General features: G+C 50.9%; 1 protein-coding gene across 2 annotated transcripts in view; it reads right to left on the bottom strand.

The window, feature by feature from the left end:
• LOC102445807 (NACHT, LRR and PYD domains-containing protein 1a-like) overlaps nucleotides 1–13600 on the bottom strand; it is a 61087-nt gene extending 47487 nt beyond the window's left edge. The window contains exons 1-7 of one of the 2 annotated variants that reach the window (XM_075897862.1): nucleotides 12894–13600; nucleotides 10230–10271; nucleotides 7247–7342; nucleotides 6733–6806; nucleotides 4923–4984; nucleotides 1919–2247; nucleotides 1143–1402 (exon numbers count right to left, since the gene is read on the bottom strand). In XM_075897862.1, coding sequence (XP_075753977.1) covers nucleotides 1143–1402; nucleotides 1919–2247; nucleotides 4923–4984; nucleotides 6733–6806; nucleotides 7247–7342; nucleotides 10230–10271; nucleotides 12894–13146 — 1116 coding nt within the window. In that variant the 5' untranslated portion in view covers nucleotides 13147–13600. The remainder of the gene's footprint in view (nucleotides 1–1142; nucleotides 1403–1918; nucleotides 2248–4922; nucleotides 4985–6732; nucleotides 6807–7246; nucleotides 7343–10229; nucleotides 10272–12893) is intronic. The other variant, XM_075897863.1, reaches the window with a different exon arrangement.
• Nucleotides 13601–27027: the final 13427 nt, after the last annotated feature.

The raw sequence follows: 27027 nt of genomic DNA, 5'->3' as shown, positions 1-27027 counted from the left end.
AGGATTTCATTCCACGGGGAGTAACAGTTAATCCGAACTAAGGATTTCATTCCACGGGGAGTAACAGTTAATCCGAACTAAGGATTTCATTTCACGGGGAGTAACAGTTAATCCGAACTAAGGATTTCATTTCACGGGGAGTAACAGTTAATCCGAACTAAGGATTTCATTCCACGGGGAGTAACAGTTAATCTGAACTAAGGATTTCATTTCATGAGGAGTAACAGTTAATCCGAACTAAGGATTTCATTCCACAAGGAGTAACAGTTAATCCGAACTAAGGATTTCATTCCACGAGGAGTAACAGTTAATCCGAACTAACGACTTAGTTCGGATTAACTTTAAACTGCCGTGTGTAGCCGCGGTCAGTTCGTTCGAACTAAGGGAGATTTAAAAATGGTGGCCGGGAGGGGAACATGCAAATAAGGCCCGAGATATTTAAATCCTGGACTTCGTTTGCAACTCTGGTTGCCTGATTTGCCTACCTAGCTCGAATTAACGAGCTAGGGAAGACATACCCTTATAGTCCTAGCCTTCACAACCTCCTCAAGCGAGGAGTTCCACAGGTTGGGTATGGACAATGATCAAGCGATTTATCTCCTGCCATCCCACTCCAGCCTCAGACAAACAGAGGCCAGGGACACCATTTTATCCCCTGGCTAATAGCCTTTTATGGACCTAACCTCCATGAAATTATCTAGCTTCTCTTTAAACTCTATTATAGTCCTAGCCTTCACAGCCTCCTCCGGCAAGGAGTTCCACAGGTTGACTACATGCTGTGTGAAGAAGAACTTTCTTTTATTAGTTTTAAAGCTGCTCCCCATTCATTTCATTTGGTGTCCTCTAGTTCTTCTATTATGGGAACAAGTAAATAACTTTTATTTATTCACCCTCTATCACTGCAGCCATAAGGGGATTTGCCCCGCTCCCCCAGACTTTACCCTTAAATATTACAGCAATGGGTGGCAGAAGTAACCCATAAGATCGGCCAGACGAGGTCAGACCAAAGGTGCATCCAGCCCAGTGTCCTGTCTGCCGACAGTGGCCAATGCCAGATGCCCCAGAGGGAGTGAACGCAACAGGGAACCATCACGTGATCCCACTGCTGCCACCAATTTCCAGCCTTTGCCAATCTATTTTACCTTCTGCAAGGAGTGGTCATTAGGTATCAGGTAGAGGTGGAGCGTGACATCTGCCATGCTGAGCGTCCGGTAGATCAGCACAAGGGAATGGATGGGGATAAATTTGAAGGCCGACCGTAGCTTTCTCCAAACCACGCCAAGCTGGGAGAAGTTGGGCTTCTTCAGGACGGCAAAAAAGCGGTTGATGCTCGTGGGTCGCTCAGGGGTCATCCGGCCAGCTTCAAAATGGGCAATGCGGCACAAGCTTTCGTCGGCTCCGTCTGCAAAAGAAACCGCAAAGACTCGGGGACTGGAGCCAGGCAAGTCGGAGGCTGCCACTTCCGGCCCCGGGGGTCACCCGTTCAACTTGTCAGGCTTAACATCCCCACTAGCATTGTTATCGGTAATGATGACACAACCCCGGATCTACGGGTTATCCCTCTAATGTCGGCTCTGTGTTCCGCGCGTCCTAAATTCTTGGCCTTAACAGCTTCCTATGCCACAGCCGAATTACAAGTCAAGTCCAGCCCCCTCCCCAACCTCGACTCAATCCTGAGGGGATCCGAATTGAACTGGACCAGCCCCACAAATTGAGGAGGAGGAGGAGGGAGAAGCAACTCGGAGCCTTCCTCCTAGCCGGCTCAGTAGGCCCTTGTGTATTGCTGCTTGCTGACCGGCACCGACCGACCCCCTCTCCACGTGTGGCCGCCGAAGGCGTTCAACACCTCCCCAAGCCCCGCTGGCTGCAGAGGGCGGCTCCCAACGTCTACCCCCATGTCTCCCCGTTTCTGCCCTACCTGCGAGGCACACGAAGTGGGGCAGGTGCACCGCGCGCACCCGGTGGGGCTCGGCCCGGATGTGGAAGAGGGGACCAGCGACCATCCAGTTCTCCTGGGCCGACGGGCTCAGACTCTCCGCCCAGGAGCCGTAGCTGTACTCCACCGTCACGGCCGCGCTCACCTCAAAGCCAAGGCCCGTCTCGGTGCAGTGAAAGGAGCCGGCGTGAGGGAGGTGAGCTCTGGGGAGAGTAGCCAGACAGGAACCCCCCTGTAACATCCATTTTTGCTTGCCTGGAGCAGACAGGGCACACAGAGCAGAAGGCCCAGGCTGCTGTGACCGTGAATGGCTGTAAACAGAGACATGCCAATTGCTGATCAAGAGGCTGCCGAGGAGCGTCCTTGATCGAAACCCATATTGATACGAACACACAGCCGCCCGCAGGGGGAGGAATCTCTCGCCCAGTAAAAGAATATCCGGCACTCCTAATTTAGCTATCTTCCTCTCTTGCAAGTGTAAATTAACTTGAAACTTGCTTGTAAGAACTGGCGCCACAAAACGGACCAGTACAATTCGGCATCTTAGATAAGAAAGAGGATACGGGCCCCCAGGGGTATAAAGATGGGTCCAGCAGCACATTTTCTCTGAGTGTCAATCTACCATCTATCTGCTGGTCGGGTTAGGTGATTGACTTCCCGAGGTTCCAAGGGGACGCCCACCTCGTATTCGTCTTTCCTAGGATTTGAGGGATCAGCCCTGGCCTGACACGCTGGAGTCGAGAGGCACAGTAAGGCTGTGTCCAGACTCAGGGGTTTTTTCGGGAAAAGTAGCCTTTTTTCGAAAAAACTTCCCCTGCGTCCAGACTCAAGCCGCGTTCTTTCGAAATTAAATCGAAAGAACGCGGCTTTTCTTTCGATGGCGGTAAACCTCATTTCACGAGGAAGAACGCCTTCCTTCGAAAGTTCCTCTTTCGAAAGAAGGCGTTCTTCAATGTAAATAGGGCTTCTTCGAAAGAGAGCATCCAGACTCACTGGATGCTTTCTTTCGAAAAAGCAAGCCGCTTTTTCGAAAGTTCAACGTGCAGTCTAGACGCTCTCTTTCGAAAGAGGCTCTTTCGAAAGTATCTTTCGAAAGAGCCTCTTTCGAAAGAGGCTTGCAGTCTAGACATAGCCAAAGGGGTAAAAATTGTACCTGGATGTAGTCCTTTGCTTAAGTATATATATACATAGGCCGTGTCCAGACTCAGGGTTTTTTTCGGGAAAAGTAGCCTTTTCCCGAAAAAACTTCCCCTGCGTCCAGACTCAAGCCGCGTTCTTTCGAAATTATTTCGAAAGAACGCGGCTTTTCTTTCGATGGCGGTAAACCTCGTTTTACGAGGAAGAACGCCTTCCTTCGAAAGTTCCTCTTTCGAAGGAAGGCGTTCTTCAATGTAAAGAGGCCGTCTTCGAAAGAGAGCATCCAGACTCGCTGGGTGCTCTCTTTCGAAAAAGCGGATTTCTCTTTCGAAAGATCCGCCTGCAGTCTAGACGCGATCTTTTGAAAGAGGCTCTTTCGAAAGATGCTTTCGAAAGAGGCTCTTTCGAAAGATGCTTTCGAAAGAGGCTCTTTCGAAAGAAGCCTGCAGTCTAGACATAGCCATAGTGTTAGAGCTCTTTAAAGATTAAGCTGTCACTTGGTACCATTCTTTCTATTTTCTATCTTTACTTTTTTCCTGTGATCATTTTTAAGACCTATATATATATATATATATATATTTGCTAGCATTTAAGAACTAGAGCAATAGCCATTGTAACCATATGCTTTTATAAGTCTTTTAATAAACCTGGAACTGTTTAAGCTTTAACCTGACTCCTTCAGTTGCTGTAACAGAACCAAGCACAATTTAAAAGAACTTCAGCCGGTCATAAAAGGGACAGACATAGGGAGAGCTTGGGCGTTTGGATCTGTGTCACTCCCAGGTGACAAGATCCGTTGGGGCACCTTTCCAGCCTTTCCCAGGCTGCCCGCTGCGAAGGAACTTTGTGTTCTAGCAGTTAAAATCTAAGGTGTAATAAGCTCTTCCTATATAACGGGGCGTCTGTTGGCCTGCTGGCCACTCTCTGCGACGGGACCCCGGTCCTAGCAGTAAAGACACGGACGTTAAACCTTTTCTCGGAAGCATACACACACACACTGCCCTGACCGTCGGCTGACAGGGAGGGAGGATGGGACCATGAACTAGAGATCAGGCTTGGACAGCGCTTCTAGGCCGGTGGTCCTTCCAGGTTTTCCGGTGGCCTCACGGAGTCACCACCAACCCCACACGACTTCATTCACTTTATAGAACCGTACGGTTGGACGAGACCTCAGGAGTCATCAAGTCCAGCCCCCTGCCCAAGGCAGGACCAAACCCAACTCAATCAACCCACCGAGGGTTTGGTCAAGCCAGGACTTCAGAACCTCTAGGGATGGAGAGTCCACCTCCCTAGGGAAACCATCCGTGTGGTTCTCCACCCTCGTCGAGAAATCGTTTTCCCCTAATAGCCACCCTACACCTCCCCCACCGCAACGTGAGACCGTTGCTCCTCATTCTGCCATCTGCCCCCACTGAGAACAGCCTCTCTCCATCCTCTTTGGAACCACCTGGAAGTATATTTGTAGACACCCCCCTTTTTACCAGCTCCCGGGAGTCGGGGCAAAGTGAGGTTCACACGTATACAAGGCTATCTGTTCACGCTCTCCCCAGTGGCTGTGAAAAGTGAGATGGAGATTGTCGATCCCCTAGAACTGGAAGGGACCTTGAAAGGTCATGGAGTCACAGCAGGACCAAGTACCCTCCCTGACAAATATTTGCCCCAAATCCCTAAATGGCTGCCGTAAGGATTGAACTCACAACCCTGGGTTTAAGCAGGCCAATGCTCAAACCACTGAGCTATCCCTCCCCCCGTCAAGAGCGTTACCCCCCCCCTCATCACCTACACGGAAAGTTCCTGGTGGTCACCTCTGAGAAATGCCATTCTCACATCACATCCTGGAGCGCCTTACCTGTAGATGGTTTTGTTCCTCTCCGGGTCTAGGACAATCTGCGGCGTTACCTCTGGAAGAGTCTGAAATACAGAGGGGAGGGTGGCTTCACCAGGGTAACCTAACGCAAGAACGAGGGGTCACCAAAGGACATGAACAGGCAGCAGGTTTCAAACAAACCAAAGGATGTTTTGCTTTACGCCGCGCACAGCCAACCTGTGGAACTCCTCGCCGGAGGATGGGGTGAAGGCCAGGACTTCAGACAGGGTAACAAAAGGAACTAGCTACACTAGCAGGTTGCAAAGGGAGAAAAGGACCCTTGTCTTAGGGTTGCCAGATAGTTTCGCAAAAAATACTGAGCACGGCAGGGGGAAAAAATTGGTTCCTCAAAAAAAAAAAAACAAACACAAGACACGGTTCCTTTAAATCCCAACACACACCACCTGCCCCCACCAGATGTGGCGGGGGAAGAATGTCCAGGAACCTTCCGTCCGAGAAAAACAGAAAATACTGGGCATGTAACATTTTCTCTTTTTTTTTATACCAGGCCAATACCAGACACTTGTCAACCCTAGCATTTCTTCATGCAGCATGCAGTCAACCTGTGGAACTCCTTGCCAGAGGATGGTGTGACGCCCGGGACTGTCAACCCTAGCTTTTCTTCATGCAGCTTGCAGTCAACCTGTGGAACTCCTTGCCAGAGGATGGTGTGACGGCCGGGACTGTCAACTCTAGCATTTCTTCATGCAGCTTGCAGTCAACCTGTGGAACTCCTTGCCAGAAGATGGCATGACGGCCAGGACTGTCAACCCTAGCTTTTCTTCATGCAGCTTGCAGTCAACCTGTGGAACTCCTTGCCAGAGGATGCTATGACGGCCGGGACTGTCAGCCCTAGCTTTTCTTCATGCAGCTTGCAGTCAACCTGTGGAACTCCTTGCCAGAGGATGGTGTGACGGCCGGGACTGTCAGCCCTAGCTTTTCTTCATGCAGCTTGCAGTCAACCTGTGGAACTCCTTGCCATAGGATGGTGTGACGCCCGGGACTGTCAACCCTAGCGTTTCTTCATGCAGCTTGCAGTCAACCTGTGGAACTCCTTGCCAGAGGACGGTGTGACAGCCGGGACTTGAACAGGGTTTCAAAAAAGAGCTAGATACATTCATGAAGATAGGTTCATCCATGGCTATCAGCCAGGATGGGTAGGAATCGTGTCCCTCGCCATCCACCATGTCTTGCATGGTGCCGAGTCACTACCCTTCCCCGCTCAAAGCTATTGATTGTCCTGCCTTCTTGGATCATAACCGCCTATCCTGTAGATTCCCTTCACCCCCCTCCTCCAAATTGATTCCCGATGGAGTGGTAGCTGTCTGGTGTCGCTGGGTCCTGCCGTGTGCCGGGGGGAAGCAATTTGCCAACTTCCATGAAAGCAGCCTTACGCATGTGAAAGTTTTCCAGCCACTGGTCATCAGTCGCCGTGACACTGGGTTTTTCTCCCATCAGGCCCTGGGGGTCTAGCCCAGAGTTCTAGTGGGTGGCAGAGCTTGCTGGATGATTACCCACAATGCATCCCTGTTCGCGTCAAAGGTATCGGGTCGGTACTCTTCCTCCGAGGACCAAGATTGACTTTGTGAAAATGGCTGCTAAAAAGTCGACTTGAATAAATCGGACCCAGTTTCATACGGGAGACGTACCCTCGGCGGCGAGTCCCAATGCGGAGGTAGACTATTACCTCCTGACTCACATGGTGCCGGCTACGTTCAGAGACAGGATCCCCCAGGTCTGATCCGGGTCGGTAATCCCCGTTTTCCCGACTTCCATGATGTTTTCCCCTTACCTCTCCGACGCATCTCTTGCATTTTTCCTTCAACAAGGCACAGGATCTAAAAGGACCCACCGTTCTTCTCACTCCTAGAAGGAACACAGAGGACACCCCACCATTAAAGCGTGTCTATTCACCGCAAACCGTTTTTCGCTCACGGGGGCAGCGTTTTGATAACGTGGGCCACGGCCCGGGTCTCCCCCCTAACCCACGCTCATCCTGCAGGGGGCAGGCTGGAGTCCGATTTGGGCCAGGAGGTTCTGGGTCCACACCCACGTGGTGGCATCTCACGATTGACCATCCGGACGTTACAAAAGAAACCCACGCGTGTAACCCCCGTGGTCTGAACGTGGAGGAGCTAAACGAGCTCAATAGGTCGTGATTAATGCCACGGTTGGTGGCTGGTTTCTAGCAGGGCGCCCCACGGATCGGTTCTAGGGACGGTTTTGTTCAACATCTTTTTGAATGACCTGGAGGAGGGGATGGATTTCACCTTCAGCAAGTTTTTTTTCCCCCCATGGCCTCTTACGTGGCGGTGCCTCAGATTCTTCCGTGTCTGGAGATGCCGGGTGGAGTAGCTGGCTTTTTCCCTTGCCTGGTGCCGTTACCGTAGGAAAATCCGAGACTGAAATGGCAGGAGAAATCACATCGTTTGAGATCACGGTCGGCGGACGAACCTGCCGCAGCCCAGGTAGCAAGACAGCAGTTGGGTACCTCTCCCTTCTCGTTTGGGTTAGTAACACCACTGTCTTCCCACAACCTGCCACTAAAGGCTTCTGCTTAAAAACTCCCCAAAGTCCCCGATTCCCTGCCCTTGGGTGGCACGTTGCCACCACCCCACTGGGAAGACGCCCTTGAGAAGCCAGGAAGATGCCCTCAGCAGTGTCATTTTTAACCCTCCCTCCGGGTTGAAACCAAACGTATTTCTTAATTCCGGTTGCGTCGACACAACCGGGCTAAATTCACAGTCAGCGTCGCAACTTGAGCTACGCCAATGTAGCTTCAGTCGAAATAGCTTCATTCAGCTTTTGTCTACGCAGCAGTAAATCCGAGACGGAACATTCTTCCTCCGAGTTTTCATAAAAATAAGTCGGAGTAAGAAGTGCTCCAGCTGGATGTCATGTTGACACTCTGGGTGTGTCTAGACTACAAAGAAAAGTCGGAAATGGATACGCCTCCTTTTCTGCTTTTCTTCCAAAAGAATCTTTATCCAACATTTGGCCTGCCTACACGGGGTCATATGTCGGGAAAAATCCCTCTTTCAGAACATCCCTTCTTCCTCATAAAACGAGGTTGACAGGGATGCCGGAAAAAACCCGTCTGCTTTTCCAAATTTTTTTTGGAAAAGCAGACACGTTCCGGGTGACCTCCGGTATCCTGGAAAAACTCTGCCGTCTAGATGTACCCTAAGTTGAATGCTTGTATGTAGACAATGTTGTGTGTAGACTAATTTTGCTGGGTAGATATACCCCCATTCTCTGGCCCATGCACACAGCACCTCCTGCCTTTTAGGACACAGGTATCCTTTCATCCTCTGAAAAAGGTGACAAGTATCAGAGGAGTAGCCGTGTTAGTCTGAATCTGTAAAAGCGGCGAGGAGCCCTGTGGCACCTTATAGACTAAGATTCAGTAGGATGGGGGCTAATTTGGCTACGACAAATCAGGAAAGAGATCTTGGAGTTATCGTGGACAGTTCTCGGAAAACGTCCACACAGTGAGCAGCGGCGGTCAAAAAGGCAAATAGGATGCTAGGAATTATTAGGAAAGGGATAGAAAATAAGACCCAGAACATCTTACTGCCCCTGTATAAAACTATGGGACGCCCACATCTGGAATACTGTGTACAGATGTGGTCTCCTCACCTCAAAAAAGATATTTTGGCCTTGGAAAGGGTTCAGAAAAGGGCAACTAAAATGATTCGGGGTTTGGAACGGGTCCCATATGAGGAGAGGCTAAAGAGACTGGGACTTTTCAGTTTAGAAAAGAGGAGACTGAGGGGGGATATGAGAGAGGTCTATAAAATCAGGAGTGGTGTGGAGAGGGCCGATAAAAAAAAGTTATTTATTAGTTCCCATAATAGAAGAACTAGAGGACACCAAATGAAATGAATGGGTAGCAGGTTTAAAACTAATAAAAGGAAGTTCTTCTTCACACAGCGTGTTGTCAACCTGTGGAACTCCTCGCCGGAGGAGGCTGTGAAGGCTGGGACTAGAACAGAGTTTAAAGAGAAGCTGGATAAATTCATGGAGGTTAGGTCCATAAAAGGCTATTAGCCAGGGGATAAACTGGTGTCCTTGGCCTCTGTTTGTTCCAAGGTTTAATCCTTCTTTGGCATGGATGTCGCTGGATAGCCCATGCCTTGATCCTACCTCAGTCCATCTCTCCTCTGTTCACACAGGTTGGCTGTGTCTCGACTGGCAAGTTTTTCTGCAAAATCATCTGCTTTTGCGGAAACACTTGCCAGCTGTCTACACTGCCGCTTGAATTTCCGGAAAAGCACTGACGATCTCATGTAAGATCATCAGTGCTGTTCCGGAAATACTACGCTGCTCCCGTTCGGGCAAAAGTCTTTTTCCGAAAGACTTTTGCAAAAGGGCCAGTGTAGACAGCACAGTCGTGTTTTCCGCAAAAAAGCCCCGATGGCGAAAATGGCGATCGGGGCTTTTTTGCGGAAAACCGCGTCTAGATTGGCCACGGACGGTTTTTGGCAAAAAGTAGTTTTGCGGAAAAGCATCCTGCCAATCTAGACGTGCTTTTCCGAAAATGCTTTTCACGGAAAACTTTTCCGTGAAAAGCATTTTTGAAAAATCATACCAGTGTAGACGTAGCCGTTATGTCTAGCCTACGTTATTTTTTGGAAAAAACTTCACCTGGGTCCACACTGCCATCGTGTTCTTTCGAAATTAAATTGAAAGGACGCAGGTTTGTTTTTTGTTTTTTTTTGACATTGACAAACCTCAACTCACGAGGAAGAATGCCTTTTTCAAAAGAGCGCTTTCGAAAAAAGGCGGGTGTGGACAATGCGCAGAAGCATTATTTGAAAGACGAGTCCATCGGAAAAAAGCACAGGTGCCCTGGTGGCTATGCTGTGAATAGCAATCGGAGTTTTCTTTCGAGAGACGGTCCATGCAGTCTGGCTGCGCTCTTTCGAAAAAGCACATCGCTTTTTCAATCCGGTTTTGAGGTATAGATGCTCTCTTTTGAAAGAGTTCTTTCCAAAAAGTTTCTTTCAAAAGGAGCTTGCACTCTGGGCGTACCCACAGAGATGGATTCTGGATGTTTTCCCCCACAATTCAAAAGCCCACATTCTATTTTCATTGGCTGTCCCGGCTTCCTGGCGACGTTCATGGACCCACCGTCACTGGGTTTAAGCCTTGCACGCAAGATATGGCGGGGATCTCCAGTAAAGGATAATACCTTTCCTAGACCCGGAATCCAACCTGTTGCTCTCTTCCCCCGAGCAGCTGTTTTAAAGGGAAAACGTTCAACGGGTTAAAACAGGAAGCTCTTACCTGGAAGAAGGGGGGTTGTCGTTATGTCTCCACCACCACGCACTGCGAAACAGACAACAAAGAGTAAGACCTGGGCCCTTTTCCTGCTCTCCCCCTTAGAATGGAATCTAAGCTCCTCCCACTAGCGAATAAACCCCACCCCTCTATAGGCGGAGCTAGATTGTCCAGCCTATCACCTCCTTACACACCTATGAATAACAGGAAATCAAGTGTGATGCTGGAGGATTTTAATTTGAGCAACGTCTGGTGAAGATTTCATGCTGCCGGTACGAAACGTGCGTGGAATTTCTAACCATCCTAGCCACTAATTTCGTAACAAAAAATGTTGCAGGCAACCCCAGAGAAAGGGGGCGGAGGGAGAGAGAGAGAGGAGAGGAATTCTCTATTAGATCTTGATAAAAAGAAACCGATCGGAGATCTATACGTTAACGGTCGCTGAGGCGACCAGCGGTTACAATCCGATGATTGTAATGTGAAAGCAAAGTCCCGACTCTTAATATAGAACCGGTGCCGTGTTAAGACCCGTTAGGAGGCAAATCAGTTTGGAAGAAGAATTTAATTAAAAAAAAAAAAACGGGAATGATAAACGGGAATCGTTTCGGAACACCTGATTAGATGCCCCACAAGATCGCATAAGAACGGCCAAACTGGGTCAGACCTAAGGGCCAATTAGCCCAGGATCTTGTCTGTGGACAGTGGCCAATGGCAGATGTCCCAAAGGGGGCAAACACAACGTGATCCCTCCCGTCACCCACCTCCAGAGAAACAGAGGCTAGGGACACACAGAGGCTAGGGACACACTCCTACCCAGCCATTGATGGACCTAACCTCCATGAATCTATCTGGCTCTTTTTTGAACCCTATTCAAGTCCTGGTCTTCACACCATCCTCCGGCGAGGAGTTCCACAGGTTGACTGTGCACTGCGTGAAGAAAAGCGTCCTTTTGTTCCTTTGAAACCTGCTTGTTTATCTAGTTCCTTTTTTAAGCCTGTTTGAAGCCCTGGCCTTCCCACCCTCCTCTGGCGAGGAGTTCCACAGGTTGACTGTGTGCTGCGTGAAGAAAAACTTCCTTTGATTTCTTTTAAAGCTGCTGCCTATTCATTTCATTGGGTGACTCCTCATTCTTATATTGTGGGAATATGTAAATAACATCGCGTTAGTTACTTTTGCCACGCCAGTCGTGATTTTATAGACCTCTCTCCTATCCCCCCTTAGTCTCCTAAGCTGAAAAATTGAAGTCTTTTAAATGTGGACCTGTTCCAAACCCCTCATCGATTTTGTTGCCCTTTTCGGAACCTTTTCAAATGCCAAGATATCTTTTTGGACATGAGGAGAGCACAGCTGCACTCAGTATTCACGATGTGGGCGTCCTAGGGTTTTATACAGAGGCAATAAAATATTCTCTGTCTTATTCTCCGTCCCTTTTTTAATGATTCCTAAATCATTCCTATCCCAATCTCGAAAAGGCGGCCAGACTTTTTTTTTTTAAACTGATTTAACGGGGATGTGAAGGGAGCGATACAAAATAAAAATATACGTGGCGCTAATGAAAGAAAGTAATGAATCGAAATCAGAAATCAGGAATTGTAGATCATTGATAAGGGAATTCAAAGGACGCTGTCTATGGCAGAGGTAAGAAGACTAAAAAGGCGTTTTAAAGCTACGGGAAGAGCATAAAGAATCCGAGAATGGCATTGGTCCGTTACAAGTTGGATAATTATCAATAATAATGGAGAAAAGGCCGGGGAGGAAAGTAATGAATCGAAATCAGGAATTGTAGATCATTGATAAGGGAATTCAAAGGACGCTGTCTATGGCAGAGGTAAGAAGACTAAAAAGGCGTTTTAAAGCTACGGGAAGAGCATAAAGAATCTGAGAATGGCATTGGTCCGTTACACGTTGGATAATTATCAATAATAATGGAGAAAAGGCCGGGGAGGAAAGTAATGAATCGAAATCAGGAATTGTAGATCATTGATAAGGGAATTCAAAGGACGCTGTCCATGGCAGAGGTAAGAAGACTGAAAAGGCGTTTTAAAGCTACGGGAAGAGCATAAAGAATCTGAGAATGGCATTGGTCCGTTACAAGTTGGATAATTATCAATAATAATGGAGAAAAGGCCGGGGAGGAAAGTAATGAATCGAAATCAGGAATTGTAGATCATTGATAAGGGAATTCAAAGGACGCTGTCTATGGCAGAGGTAAGAAGACTAAAAAGGCGTTTTAAAGCTACGGGAAGAGCATAAAGAATCTGAGAATGGCATTGGTCCGTTACAAGTTGGATAATTATCAATAATAATGGAGAAAAGGCCGGGGAGGAGCGGAGGATGGGTTTCCTTCCTCTTCCCTCCTACCTGCACTGGGCATGTTCCAGTAGCTGTTTCCCCTATAGGACGGCTATCTAGGGATGGCCTCTCCCCACCTCTAGCAGTAGGGGATTAGCAAAACACATCTAAGAAAGAACAAACGTAAAGTCTCAAGTGCCGGTTGGGGGCCCCTGGGTCTGCCTGGCGTCGGGGTTTGCTCTGACTCTCCTTGATCTAGGTGGTGTGAACCCTCCAGTGCTCCCCAAAGATAAGCCCCGGGAGGACACTCCCCCTCCCTCCCACTCTGTCCCCCCCATGCAGCCACTTCTCGCCCTCTGGGCCTCGCCCTGAGCTTACATCTTAGAACCAAATGGACGACGCAGCCATCGGTCAGCCCCGAGCGCCGCAGGGTCCAGTCATTGTTCAGCTGTCTGCCTGGATTTGAGGCTATCAGACGCATCTGGTCGACCGGAGTTCCTTCTTGGGCCTCGATCTTCCTCTTCAGATCCAGCACGGTCTCGTCCAAACACACGGCCACCGACAGACTCTCGCCCGTGAGGGTTTTCACAAAGATTGTGGCTGCAGATTTCCCCGGGCGGGTTGGCTCCATGCTGGGTCACCCGGCTGTGCTCAGATCCGGGGGGTGGCTTTCTCCGAGCCCCCCTGCTCTGGATTCCGGGCTGTGTTCTGCCCCCCAACGAGGGCGAAGGGATCCCCGGGCCCCGTCCGCCTTCTCTCCCGTCCTGCTCCCCGGACCCGTCACTTCCTCAGAAAACGAAACTGCTCGTTGGCCGGCTGCCCGGGACTGGGTGTGTCCAGGGCTTCAAAACAAAACTCCCGAGGCTGCTGGATTTCCTCCTCCGTGGCGGGGCCCCCTTTCAGTGCCCCCTTCGCAGGTTAACCCCTCATCGCCTGCCTCTGCCCCCCAGAGGCTGCCCGCTTCTCTTCGCTCGCCCCCTGCTCTGCCAAGTCCACGTCTGGCCTGCAGCCACGGTGAAGCAATTTCCTTCCCTTTCTCTCCAAAAAAGGATTCCTCTCCCGCTCCACTCGGCTTGCCTTTCCCCGCCTCTTTCCCGTGTGGGGGGGGGGGGGACTGCACCCCCCTGCCTGCACAATACGTGGGGCTGTCGGCCTTGTCCTAAACGTGGAGTTGTGGCCGGTCTCAAGTCTGGTGTGACAAAGCCCGCAGGCAAAGCTGGGCTAAGAAAGAAAGTGGTGAGAGTCAGTAAATGTTTTGCACAGCAACACCGGTGAAGCTGAATACGGGAGACCACGTCAAGAACACAGGCCTACTGGCCTCGTACTGGTACAGGCGACCCCCGACTTATAACTGTCTGACTCACAGGCGACTCCCGATTTACAACTGCCCGACTTACAGGCGACCCCCTGACATAGAACCGCCCAACTCACAGACGACCACCAACTTACCACCACCTGATTCACAGGCGACGCTCGACTTAAAACTGCCTGACTCCCGGTTGACCCCCAACTTACCACCACCCAACTCACAGGCAACCCTTGACTTACCACCGCCCGACTCACAGGCAACCCCCAATTTACCACCTCCTGACTTTCAGGTGACCCCCAATTTACAGGGGACCCCCGACTTACAACCACCCAACTCACAGGCAACCCTTGACTTACCACCGCCCGACTCACAGGCAACCCCTGACTTACCACCTCCTGACTTTCAGGTGACCCCCAATTTACAGGGGACCCCCGACTTACAACCACGCAACTCACAGGCAACCCCCGACTTACCACCTCCTGACTTTCAGGTGACCCCCAATTTACAGGGGACCCCCGACTTACAACCACCCAACTCACAGGCAACCCCCGACTTACCACCTCCCGACTTTCAGGTGACCCCCAACTTACAGATGACCCCTGACTTACCACCGCCCAACTCACAGGTGAGCCCCTACTTACCACCAGCTGACTTACAGGCAAACCCTAACTTAAAGCTGCCCAACTCACAGGTGACCTCTGACTTACAGGGGACCCCCGACTTACAACCACCCAACTCACAGGCAACCCCTGACTTACAACCGCTCGACTTACAGGCTACCTCCGACTTACAACCGCCCAACTCATGGGTGACCCCCGACTTACCACCTCCTGATTTTCAGGAGACCCCTGATTTACAAGTGACCTCTGAGTTACAACCACCCAATTCACAGGCGACCCCCGACTTACAACTGTCCGACTTACAGGCGACCCCTGACTTATCACCGTCTGATTTACAGGCAACCCCCAACTTACAATCCCCCAACTCTCAACCCCCCACATCTCCAACCCTTTTTTTCACACAAGATAGCTTCTAATCCCCTCCAATTTACGTCGACAGCTCGCATTTACGACAGCTCACGACGCAGACTCCATGCATCCTTCCAAACCAGGAAAAGTACGTCAGTCAGACACGCAGCCTCTCTGCACACCTCAGCCTTCACTTTTTTGTGATGTTTTTTTGTGCACGATTTGAACGGTTTTGTTTCCTTTTCCTCCATTTCCGTAGTCAAGTTTGGTATTTTTCGGGTATGAAATGGGTTTCCAGGAACAGAACGGCCATTTATAACATTGGGAAATACGGGTTTGACTTGCCACGGCTTGACTTCCGACGGTTCTCCAGTGAGGTTGTAAGTGCTAGGGGTTACCTGTACTTTTGTTCTGATACACAAAAAGTACCGATGCAGCCACGAAACTGTCAACTGCGCGCATATCAGTAACAACGTGAGTTAGGAGGCACTGGGCATTTTAACGAATCCATCACAACGCAACATCGATTGGTAAATAGTATTAGAACGACCAAGTCTGATTTTGCGATAAATTGGGGTTAGTAAGAACAATCGGTGGGAGGGAATCTGCGGGATCGACCCACACGTCCTGCGTGTTGTAAGGAGATGAGATAGAATCATAGGACTGGAAGGGACCTCGAGAGGTCATCGAGTCCAGCCCCCTGCCCTCAAGGCAGGACCAAGCTCCGTCTACATCATCCCTGACAGATGTCTATCTAACCTGTTCTTAAATATCTCCAGAGAGGGAGATTCCACCACCTCCCTTGGCAATTTATTCCAATATTTGACCACCCTGACAGTTAGGAATTTTTTCCTAATGTCCAATCTAAACCTCCCCTGCTGCACTTTAAGCCCATTACTCCTTGTCCTGTCCTCAGAAACCAAGAGGAACAAATTTTCTCCTTCCTCCTTGTGACCCCCTTTTAGATATTTGAAAACCGCTCTCATGTCCCCCCTTAATCTTCGTTTTTCCAAACTAAACAAGCCCAGTTCATGAAGCCTGGCTTCATAGGTCATGTTCTCTAGACCTTTAATCATTCTTGTCGCTCTTCTCTGTACCCTTTCCAATTTCTCCACATCTTTCTTGAAATGTGGCGCCCAGAACTGGACCCAGTACTCCAGCTGAGGCCTAACTAGTGCAGAGTAGAGCGGCAGAATGACTTCCCGAGTTTTGCTTACAACACACCTGTTGATACAACCTCGAATCATATTTGCTTGTTTTGCAGCAGCATCACACTGTTGACTCATATTCAACTTGTGGTCCACTCGGACCCCTAGATCCCTTTCCGCCATGCTCCTTCCTAGACAGTCGCTTCCCATCTTGTATGTACGGAACTGATTGTTCCTTCCTAAGTGGAGCACTTTGCGTTTCTCTTTATTAAACCTCATCCTGTTTACCTCTGACCATTTCTCTAACTTGCTAAGGGCATTTTGAATTATGTCCCTATCCTCCAAAGAAGTCGCAACCCCCACCCAGTTTGGTATCCTCTGCAAACTTAATAAGCGTACTCTCTATCCCAATATCTCCATCATTGATGAAGATATTGAACAGTACGGGTCCCAAAACAGACCCTTGAGGAACTCCACTTGTTATCCCTTTCCAGCAGGATTTAGCACCGTTAACAACAACTCTCTGACTACGGTTATCCAGCCAATTCTGCACCCACCTTATCGTGGCCCTAGCTAAGTTATATTTGCCGAGTTTATCAATAAGACTATCATGGGAATATTCTTTTGAATGGTTCAAAGACTGTCAGCAAAATGGTCGGCCCTCGCGCATCTTCACTTCCTCAAAGCTGACCCTCTTTGAAAAAAGTTGGGACACCCCTGGTCTTGACAGTATTTGGCCCTGCCATGAGGGCAGGGGACTCTATTCGATGCCTTTTCGAGGTCCCTTCCAGTCCTGGTGTTCTCTGATTCTCTGATTCATTACAACTCGAGAGAGGCCTCCACTCTGGGAAATCAGGAGCCGGTCCAATTCGATTGCGGTGAACCAATTGCCGCTAGGTGGCACCGTTGCTCCAACAAGCAGCGAGGGCTTGGCTTGGCGCAGTCCGACTGCAGCAAAGGAAAAGCAGCTTCTAGCTCTTTTGCCATCCACGATTTTCTGCAGCAGGAGAGGGAACTGGCCAGGCGAGTCCAGCCCGTGGCTTTACCGGGGGCCATCAGGTTTCAAGATGACAACGCAGCCAGGTGCCAAGGACCCCGGGTGCTAATCGGCCCAGCTGCGGCAGCAGAACAAACCCACCGGGGCAGTAGACCCTCTTATGTGTTAACCATAAAGCGCCAGAGTTTATGCTGGGCACATGGGCAGCCGCTCGGGGGCGATTCAAATGCTTCTCCACTGATCAGAGTCCCCGCAGCGAGTTTTTTGGTTGATACGGGTGGTGCACATTCCTGGGTGCACGGAGAAAAAAATTATTCCGCACGCTGGTGAGGAAAAATCCACCCATGGGTGGAAAAGAGGAGAGGGAACATTGGCTGACAGGCTGAGCCATCCCCACAGGGCAAGGCGGGGGTAGGGAGGACAACGCTATGATCCTGGAAGGGATGGGGTCTCGGGCAGAGGGGGCGGGGCAGCCTTTGACTGACGCAGCCACCAGCCACGTGGCATATCCATCTGCTGCCCCACCCTGTGGCATCTGGGTTTTGACCACCCCAAACTCCAGGCCAGAAGGGCAGAACTGTTCGCCTCACTGTACGGTCGGAGGTTAAGTGACTTGACCAGGGTCACCAAGGGAGACTGTGGCAGAGCGGGGTGACCACGTTCCAGATTGACCCCTGGGTCAGCTCCTTTAATAGGTTGTGGGGAGGGGGGCAGCTGATCAGCAAAAGAGATGCATTGAGCCCCTCCAGGAGATTCGCTGGAGCCAAGGGGTTGTTTTTCTCGCAGCCGAGTGTTTATTCCTCTCTTTCGCATTTGTCTTACTCCTTGTGACTGCCTTCTTTCTTTCTTTCTTTCTTTCTTTCTTTCTTTCTTTCTTTCTTTCTTTCTTTCTTTCTTTCTTTCTTTCTTTCTTTCCGAAAAATGTAGCTGCTCTTTCCGTGGATCGGTGGGGAGGAAGGAAAACGACAACGGTTTTACCGTCTGGCCCTTTGGAGAGCCGCACGCTAAATGCACGGAGGACCGTGTGTGACGGAAAAGCAAACCTGGCCGGTGCTAGATGCGGATCCTTTAAAACGGTTCAGAGACCCAGCAAAATGCCGCTGGAGAAGCTTCAGAAAAGGGTGCCAAAAATGATGAGGCATTTGGAACAGCTGCCATAGGAAGAGAGAGAAAAAAGATGGGGACTTTGCAGCTTAGAAAACAGAAGGCCTAGGAAGAGAGGTCTATACAATCATGACAGGTGTGGAGAAAGGGGATAAGGAAAAGGTTACTGACTCCTTCCCGTCACACAAGAGCTAGGGCTCACCAAATGAAATGAAGAGGAACATTTTCTTCATGCAGCGCACAGGCAACCTGTGGAACTCCTCGCCACAGGATGGGGTGAAGGGCAGGACTTGAACAAGGTCCAAAAAAGAGCTAGCTACATTCATGGAGGTGAGCTCCATGGATACTTTTTAGCCAGGATGGGTGGGAATGGTGTCCCTAGGCTCTGTTTGTCAGAGGCTAGGAATTGGTGTCAGCGGTGGGATCACTGAATGGTTCCCTGTTCTGTTCATTCCCTCTGGGGCACCTGGTATTGGCTGCTGTCAGCAGACAGGACATTGGCCCTTGGGTCTGACCCAGTCTGGCCGTGCTTGTGTTCTTAAAATGCATGAAGAGTCCATAGCTGGACTGTTAGTGACAGATTGGGGCTCGGTGGGAGGAGCTAGGGAGGGGGCAGAGCACAGTGGTGGATACATAGTGGCTTTGAGAAAACCTCTGGTGGCCACAGGGGACTGGTGAGATCTGGGCTCTCTCCCCAGTGCTGCGGCATGGGCAAATTGCGCCTCAGCTCTGTGCCTCAGTTTCCCCCAAGGCAGATGCATCCTTCCTAAAGCACAGGGGAGACCCGGGCCTGCAAAGCGCTGCCCACAAGCCACCCGTGGATCCCCGGGGCCATGTCTGTCGGGGCTGAGGGAGACCCCAGCTGGGTCAGCTGCCTTGGGCACCAAAGCCCCTAGTGCCCACAGGAGGCAGCCTCGGGGCTGGGGAGGCATGTGGACCACCAGGGACCGGTCTTGGGTGTTGCTCCGGATACGACCGGTGCCCTCCCCAGTGGTTCCCTCTGAATACGGAGGTGCCATGAGACACGTCACTCCCGCGCAGGGGCCTATCACAAAATTCATTCCCCACCAAGATGACGTGAGGAAGAGGGGTTCAGAGATAGGGAGGGGGGCTCAGGGTGGGGGAGTTGGGGGGCAGTGGGCGTGGGCTCTGTCCGGGGGAGGGCTCTGTGGTGGGGCTGGAGATGAGGGGTCCAGCAGGGGGCGCAGGCAGAGGAATGGGGTTCAGGGAGCGGGAGGGTGTCACGTAGTACGGCCGAATCATGCTTTGCCCCTTTCTGGACTCTGGGCACAGGCCGCAGGGGAACGGCCAATCAGTCTGCGGCACGGCACCGGGAGGGGGCGGGAATTCGAGAAACGAACAATTCCAGCCCCCCCGCTTCCAAACCCTGCCTCTTTTGTTGGTCCAGGGACCCCCGCCTACGTGTGCCGTGTCGGGGTCGTTTTCCTGTGGATTGACCCCCTGGAAACCACAGCCAGGATGTGGGTCTGGACACCTCGGGTCCCGAGTCGGTCTCCACAGGATCCTTTCAAATTACCTCAAGAGCCCTTCGAATTACCTCAGGATCAAGGTACCTCAGGATCCCTTCGAATTACCACAGCAGCCTTTTGAATTACCACAGGATCCTGTCGATTTACGTCAGGAATCCTTCGAATGACCTCAGAATCGAAGTACCTCAGGATCCTTTCGAATTACCTCAGGAGCCCTTCGAATGACCTCAGGGTTGAAGTACCTCAGGATCCTTTCGAATTATCTCAGGTGTCCTTCGAATTACCTCAGGATCGCAGTATCTCAGGATCCTTTCGAATTACCTCAGGATTGAAGTACCTCAGGATCCTTTCGAATTATCGCAGGTGTCCTTCGAATTACCTCAGTATCGAAGTATCTCAGGATCCTTTCGAATTACCTCAGGATTGAAGTACCTCAGGATCCTTTCGAATTACCTCAGGAGCCCTTCGAATTACCTCAGAATCGAAGTATCTCAGGATCCTTTCGAATTACCTCAGGATTGAAGTACCTCAGGATCCTTTCGAATTACCTCAGGAGCCCTTCGAATTACCTCAGAATCGAAGTACCTCAGGATCCTTTCGAATTACCTCAAGAGCCCTTTGAATTACCTCAGGATCGAAGTACCTCAGGATCCTTTCGAATTACCACAGGATCCTTTCGAATTACCTCGGGTGTCCTTCGAATTACCACAGCAGCCTTTTGAAGTACTACAGGATCCTTTCGAATTACCTCAGGTGTCCTTCGAATTACCTCAGCAGCTTTTCGAATTACCTCAGGAGTCATTCGAATTACTTCAGGATCAAAGTACCTCAGGATCCTTTCGAATTACCTCAGGAGCCCTTCGAATTACCTCAGGATCGAAGTACCTCAGGATCCTTTCTAATTACCTCAGATGTCCTTCAAATTACCTCAGGATTGAAGTACCTCAGGATCCTTTCGAATTACCTCAGGTGTCCTTCAAATTACCTCAGGATTGAAGTACCTCAGGATCCTTTCGAATTACCTCAGGTGTCCTTCGAATTACCACAACAGCCTTTTGAAATACCCCAGGATCCTTTCAAGTTACCTCAGGAGCCCTTCAAATTACTTCAGGATCAAAGTACCTCAGGATCCTTTCGAATTACCTCAGGTGTCCTTTGAATTATCTCAGCAGCCTTTCGAAGTACCACAGGATCCTTTCGATTTACCTCAGGAACCCTTCGAATTACCTCAGAATCGAAGTACCTCAGGATCCTTTCGAATTACCTCAAGTGTCCTTCAAATTATCTCAGGAGGCCTTCGAATTATCTCAGGTTCAAACTATATCAGGCTCATTTCGAATTACCTCAGGATCCTTTCAAATTACTTCAGGAGCTTGTCGAATTACCTCTGGAGCTCGGTTGGCTTTGGAAAGGCCTCCCCGTCGCACCTGGCATTTACCTCAGGCTGAGGGGATTAGAGGTGCTGTTTTGGAAGGCCGCAGAGCCGAGCGGCTGAATATTGATCTTCCCATGGCGCAGGACTTCCCTGATCTACAGTGCCACTTCTGGGGCCTCGCCACGCTCGGCTGCCGGCGAATCGTTACGGGAAAATGAATGGGAAGCAATAAGGAACAGGCCGAGGGATCTTCCGTCTGCATTAGCTGGCACTGGCTCCTGGCGAGGGCAACATTTCAGCCGCGTTTCCCCCGCAAATGAAAGCTTCTAATGGAAAGCCCAATTGTCCTTTTATTTGCGCCATGAATCATATGAAAGGAACAATCCCATGACCCCCTGCAGCCACATGCGCATGGTTGCCACGGCAAATGTGCGTTCGCTGGGGCAATTAATTTTGTCGTAACGTTTGCTTTGTGTTTCCGGTTAGTCGATCTCGTTTTCCCAGTGGGCCGTCCTCCTGGTGGTAGCTGGCTGGAAACCGGGCCTGGTGCGCCATCTACTGGAGGAGCGTATGGTTCTGAGGAATGCATTCCCCGTAGCCCGCCTCGGTATCTCCACATAGGGCACGTCCTGACTCAACGCTTCCTATCTGGAGTCCTTCTGTTGGGCCGGACGTGACTTTTGGGCTGCTTCCGATCAGTTGTCTGACTGGAGAGCTTCTTCCGTGAAGCATCAAACTGTGCACATCGGTGCACTCCTCGTGCGTCGCACCAGTGTAGCGTGCGAGGCACACCACCAGGCCATCCTGACTTGTGTGATCTGCTTGCACTGAGTGAAATCATTTCTCTATCCCTCCTTGCTGCCTCAACGGAGGCAGCGAAAACGTACGGTAGCCCAATTTCGCCCAGGCAGTGTGAGCAGTGACTTGAAACCAGTCTTCCTACAGTTAAGACTAAAGCTGGTTCCCGAGTTACGAACGAGTTACGGACCAAACACTTGGCTGTAACTCGAGATGTTCGTAAGTTGGACCCCATTGGTTTACATTGCGACCGCGCTGTTCGTAAGCGTGGGTCCCGTTCGTAACTCGGGGACCGCCTTTACCACCACTTCATGGGAGGATTGGTCGTAAATGGGAACGGTCGTAAATCAACCGGTCGTAAATCGGGGACTGGTTGTAGATGCCTAACCACTGAACCTTCCTTCCTCTGCTAAAATTACTCCCTGGCATGTTCCAATGCCAGGCCCTGACTCAGCTAAGTCTGAATGTCACAGATCTCTGGCAGTGCGAACGTTTCGATGACTGTTTTTTGGTTCCCCAATGAAACATGCTGATTCATCGACACTGCCGTTTTTGTGTGTTTAAAACGTCCCGTGTTTGACGTTCTCCACCAAACCATTCTAGTTTTCTAGTTCCCACGGATATTTCCCATGGAAACGGAGTGGCACGGGACAGCATAACGGTTTTCCCAAATGAAACTCTTTGAAATGCCGGAAAACATTTTGATTGAACCCAGCTGAAAACTATTTGGATTTGTTTTGCTCTTGGGAGCAGTTCTGCCAATTTTTTCAAGGACAAAATTCGGGCATCGCTTAAGGGCCGGATCACCGTTTCTTCGATCACATTTGGCCATGCCCTATTCCCGGACGCCTTCTCCACACTGGCATGTTTTGTCACCCAAAACTGCCTTTTGCTGACAAAACCGGGCGTACACATGAGGCTGCGACTTTTGTCGGGGAAAACACCCAGTTTTGGTGACAAAAAACTTCTACCCTTGGGCGAAACTTTTTTCTCTTCCCCTTCCTTTAGAGTCAACCAAAGAGCCAACCCTGTTCATTTTGCCCCCCGACTGATTTTTCTGTGGGTCAGCTCCCCCTCCCCTGACCCAGACAAGTTCCCTATACAGACCCAAGAATGAAATCTCAAAAACACCAGCCAAACTTTTCCTAACCCAAGAAACAAACGCAGGGTGCATCTGCAGGACTGGACCGTCCCGACTGGCTTGCGCCTGTATCCCACTGATGGCTCTTCTCAGTGTTTTGTGATCTCTGCTGCCCTGCACGCCCCGCCCCTTTCAACGCTCTGGGAAGTATCTGACCGCTCCGTTTGGGGAACAACCAAAGATCAAATCGTGGGCGTGCTGTTCTGCCCTGCTAGGAACGCAGCAGTGGGTCTCCGAAGTTCTAGACACGAGGAATCCCTCGCTCCCGTTTTCAGTCCTTTCTCTGCTGAGCATGCTCACTGCAGTGTCCTGACGAAGCTACCACCCTGTCCCAAAAGAGCAGCCAAGGGTTAACCCCTGTCTTGCATGAGACGCGGGGACCAGCTTGCAAGAGTGACACTTGGACCATATGCTGGGGATTTAGCTCGATAATCATCTTCGGGTTTAGCGGCAAAGCTGGACAAAGCGGCCTTTTTGCAGTTATTCTCCATAAGAAGCTCTGGCCAGCTAAGAATGCCCGGGGTTGCAAATGTGGGGAGGAAAACATCTTTGATACGCTTTAAAGATTTGAGAGCTGGACTCTGCATCTGTCCGGCCAAAAATAGCTCCGTTAAAAGCCAGCTGCCGGGAGGGCCCGTGCATGAGATCCACGACCTGCGAGACACGATCCAGAGGACGAGTCAAACGGACGGCCAACTTCTCTTGTACGTGACGGCCTCTCAGCCCTTCCTGCGTGTGTCTTTCGATGCGTTAGCTCTGGGATTTGCCTTTCCCAGCGGGAGCAGTCCAGAAATAGCTGTTCTGCTAAAAAAAAAAGGAAAAAGACACTCCCCATTTTTCCCCTCCCACACCAGAGCCTCGGGGGAGCCAGGGTAATAGATGTTGTGTGCACCAGCCCTGTGGAGGGCTGGCAGGGGGGATAGAGTGCCAGCACGGGATCCTAAATTCTGGGGAGGAAGCCTGCACTTTGGGGGCTGGATTCAGGGAAGCCGGGGGCCGCAGATTCCCCTCTCCTGCTGTAAGAGGTTACATAAAAATGGCCCTAGTGGGTCAAACCAATGGTCGATCTAGCTCAGGATCCTGTCTGCTGACAGTGGCCAATGCCAGATGCCCCAGAAGGAAGGATCACAACACGTCATCCTCACATGATGCTTCTCCTGTCACCCATCTCCGGACAAACAGAGCCTAGGGTTGACCATCAAGTGATCCCACTACTGCCACCAATTCTCAGCCTCTGACAAACAGACGCTCGGGACAGCATTCCTACCCATCCTGGCTAACAGTCACTGATGGATCTGTCCTCTGTGAACTTATCTAGCTCTTTAAAAATCCTGGTCTTCACCACATCCTCCAGCAAGGAGTTCCACAGGTTGACCATCAAGTGATCCCACTATTGCCACCAATTCTCAGCCTCTGACAAACAGACGCTAGGGACAGCATTCCTACCCATCCTGGCTAACAGTCACTGATGGATCTGTCCTCTGTGAACTTATCTAGCTCTTTAAAAATCCTGGTCTTCACCACATCCTCCAGCAAGGAGTTCCCCAGGTTGACCATCAAGTGATCCCACTACTGCCACCAATTCTCAGCCTCTGACAAACAGAGGCTCGGGACACCATTCCTATTCATCCTGGCTAATAGGTATGGATGGACCTAACCTCCATGAATCTATCTAGTTCTTTATTGAACCCTGTTAAAGTCCTGGCCTTCCCCGCATCCTCCGCTGAGGAGTTCCCCAGGTTGTCAGTGCACTGAGTGAAGAAAAACTTCCTGTTAACCTCTTGCGGACTGTTCCTGCCTCAGTTCCTCAGGTCCCAGCGATCTCCCTCATCCAGACAGAATAACTCCCCCCGCTCGCACACCACACGACACCAGACTGCCGCGTGGACATCCCGACAAGTCAATCACCGCACCGCGCCCGCAGCCCCGTTTGCTCTGGCTTCGGCAGCAGCTATGATTTGCGTTGGGGGCCAGATACGCATGGCAGAAGGTTTCACCATCAGCATCGAAAAGCGCAACGCCATTGGCACGGATGCCGGCTTGCGTATTTCGACACTAATGCCCCAGAATGCATTGCCGCCACACCGTTATCTGCTCTCTGGGCCACAGAGCTAGGAAGACGCCGCCGGGTCTGCGTGTGCTGAGGTTTTGCGTTCGGCCCTCGAGCAGGGCAGGATTCCCACAATGCACCGGGGCAGCACAATGAAAAGGGAGGGGGGTTGGGAACACCCTTGGCTGTGATTTATTCCGGAAAGGCACAGACGTTTTCCCGAAGAGAAACGTGTCTCGGCGGAGAAACCAGGTCACAGCCGCTGTCAGCTGGATTTTCAACCGTGCCGAACGTGGCCCGGCCTTAATCAACCGGCCTCGCATTGTTGTGCTCGGTCCGGAGGGGGGATGTGAGAGCTGCCGCCCACTCCCTGGAGGAGGGGATCCTAAGACAGCGGAGAGAGGCTGTTCTCCGGGGTGGCAGAACGAGAAGCAACGGTCTCAAGTTGCAGCGGGGGAGGTCTAGGTTGGAGATTCGGGGAAGCGATTTCCCAAGGAGGGTGGGGAAGCACTGGGATGGGTTCTCTGGGGAGGTGGAACCTCCATCCCTAGAGGTTTTTAAGTCCCGGCTTGACTAAGTCCTGGCTGGGCGGATTGCATTGGGGTTGGTCCTGCTTTGGGCAGGGGGCTGGACTTGATGACCTCCTGAGGTCTCTTCCAGCCCTCGGATTCTGTGACTCTGTGACTCAGGAAAGCTAAGCACGAGGTCTGGATGGTGACGCTTTTCAACGTTCTCAGAAAAGCAGCAAGAATGCTGAATCTTTAACATAGACTTCCCTTCTCCCACGTGTGTGCCGGGCATAGGAGTAATCAGAGCACCTCACTTTTTTGCCGTGCTTTTCCTCGCCTCCTCACGCGACTGAGTGGCGATTTTCACACTCGTCGGGAATAGGGGGGGGAGGTCCTCGGCTCCATTTCACTTCACTGTAATGCCTTCAAACCTGGCAAACCATCCACTGATTCCCCCGGGGGCTGTTTTTACGTCGAGCCTCCGAAAGACCAGCATGTTAGAGCAGGGAGGGCCGGAGGGCCCACCCATTTAACAAAGAGAGCAAAAACATGCCCCAGAATTGTCAAGCGCAAAAAAGCCCCCCAGAACAGAACTGTCGAGCAACAACAAAAAAAGGTGGCTGCCTCTTTAAGATGGCCATGCATTTAAAACCCTGCAGCTCTGACCCAGAGAAGCTGGGGGGAGTTGGCAGGGGGCAGGGGCCTTTGCGGGGCGGATACAGGAGCGGCTTCACACGCCACACTTTTGGGGTTGGCCCGGGCTATGCTAGAGGATGTCACAGCCAGGCTATAGGGGGAAAAAAAAATCTCCAAGTAGCAAAATACAGGTTGAACCTCTGAAATCCGGCACCGTAGATATTGCTGAACTAGATTTCATAGCAGGGAGTGTGAAGAGCAAAGATCCAGCTGGGAGAAGCAGGTACGGCGGCCGAGAGCCGCTTCTGGGGGCCTCCGCTAGTCCAGCAAACTCTCTGGTCCAGCAAATTCCCTAGTACGGCATCTCTCTGATCCTGAGAGTGCCGGATTAGGGAGGTTCGGCCTGACGTTCCCCAAGCGCGTGGCAATTTCTGTGTGGAAGCCGGTAACTCCCGATTGCTCCCGGTCAATTGCAAATCAGTTTGGAGTGGGGAAGTCTGCTATTGAGTTGGACTTCCTGTGGTCCAGCAAACTCCCTGGTTCGGAACAGCTCAGGTGCCGGATTAGGGAGGTCTGACCTGTCGTTCCCCGAACTTCTCTCCCGCTCCTTCCTATTTCAACCGATCCAGAATCCGCCTTCCATGAAACCTTCAGTGGGGTTGGTTTTTTCCTGTCTGCTTTTTCCATTCGAAATTCAGGCCGTGAAATTCTGTCCTGAACTTCTCGGGTAACGGATGAAAACGTGGAATTACGGCATCGCCAGCGGCTGATCACGGAGCAAGAGCGAGGGGAAGGCCTTCCGAGCGGATGTCTGTACTACCAAGTTGTGTCGGGGAAACTAATATCCAAGTTGCCACACAGAAAAAAAGCCGCTAATATGTGTCAACCGATCGTGTTCATGCTGGGGGCTCCCCCGTCGACAGTGGGAGCAATGTATTGTGGGTATGTATCCCGCAGTACCTGGTGCCGGGCTCTGTTGCAAGGTGT

This window comes from Pelodiscus sinensis, chromosome 15 (assembly GCF_049634645.1).
Source record: "Pelodiscus sinensis isolate JC-2024 chromosome 15, ASM4963464v1, whole genome shotgun sequence".
Taxonomy (NCBI): domain Eukaryota; kingdom Metazoa; phylum Chordata; order Testudines; family Trionychidae; genus Pelodiscus; species Pelodiscus sinensis.
This window is presented reverse-complemented; position numbering and strand designations above follow the sequence as displayed.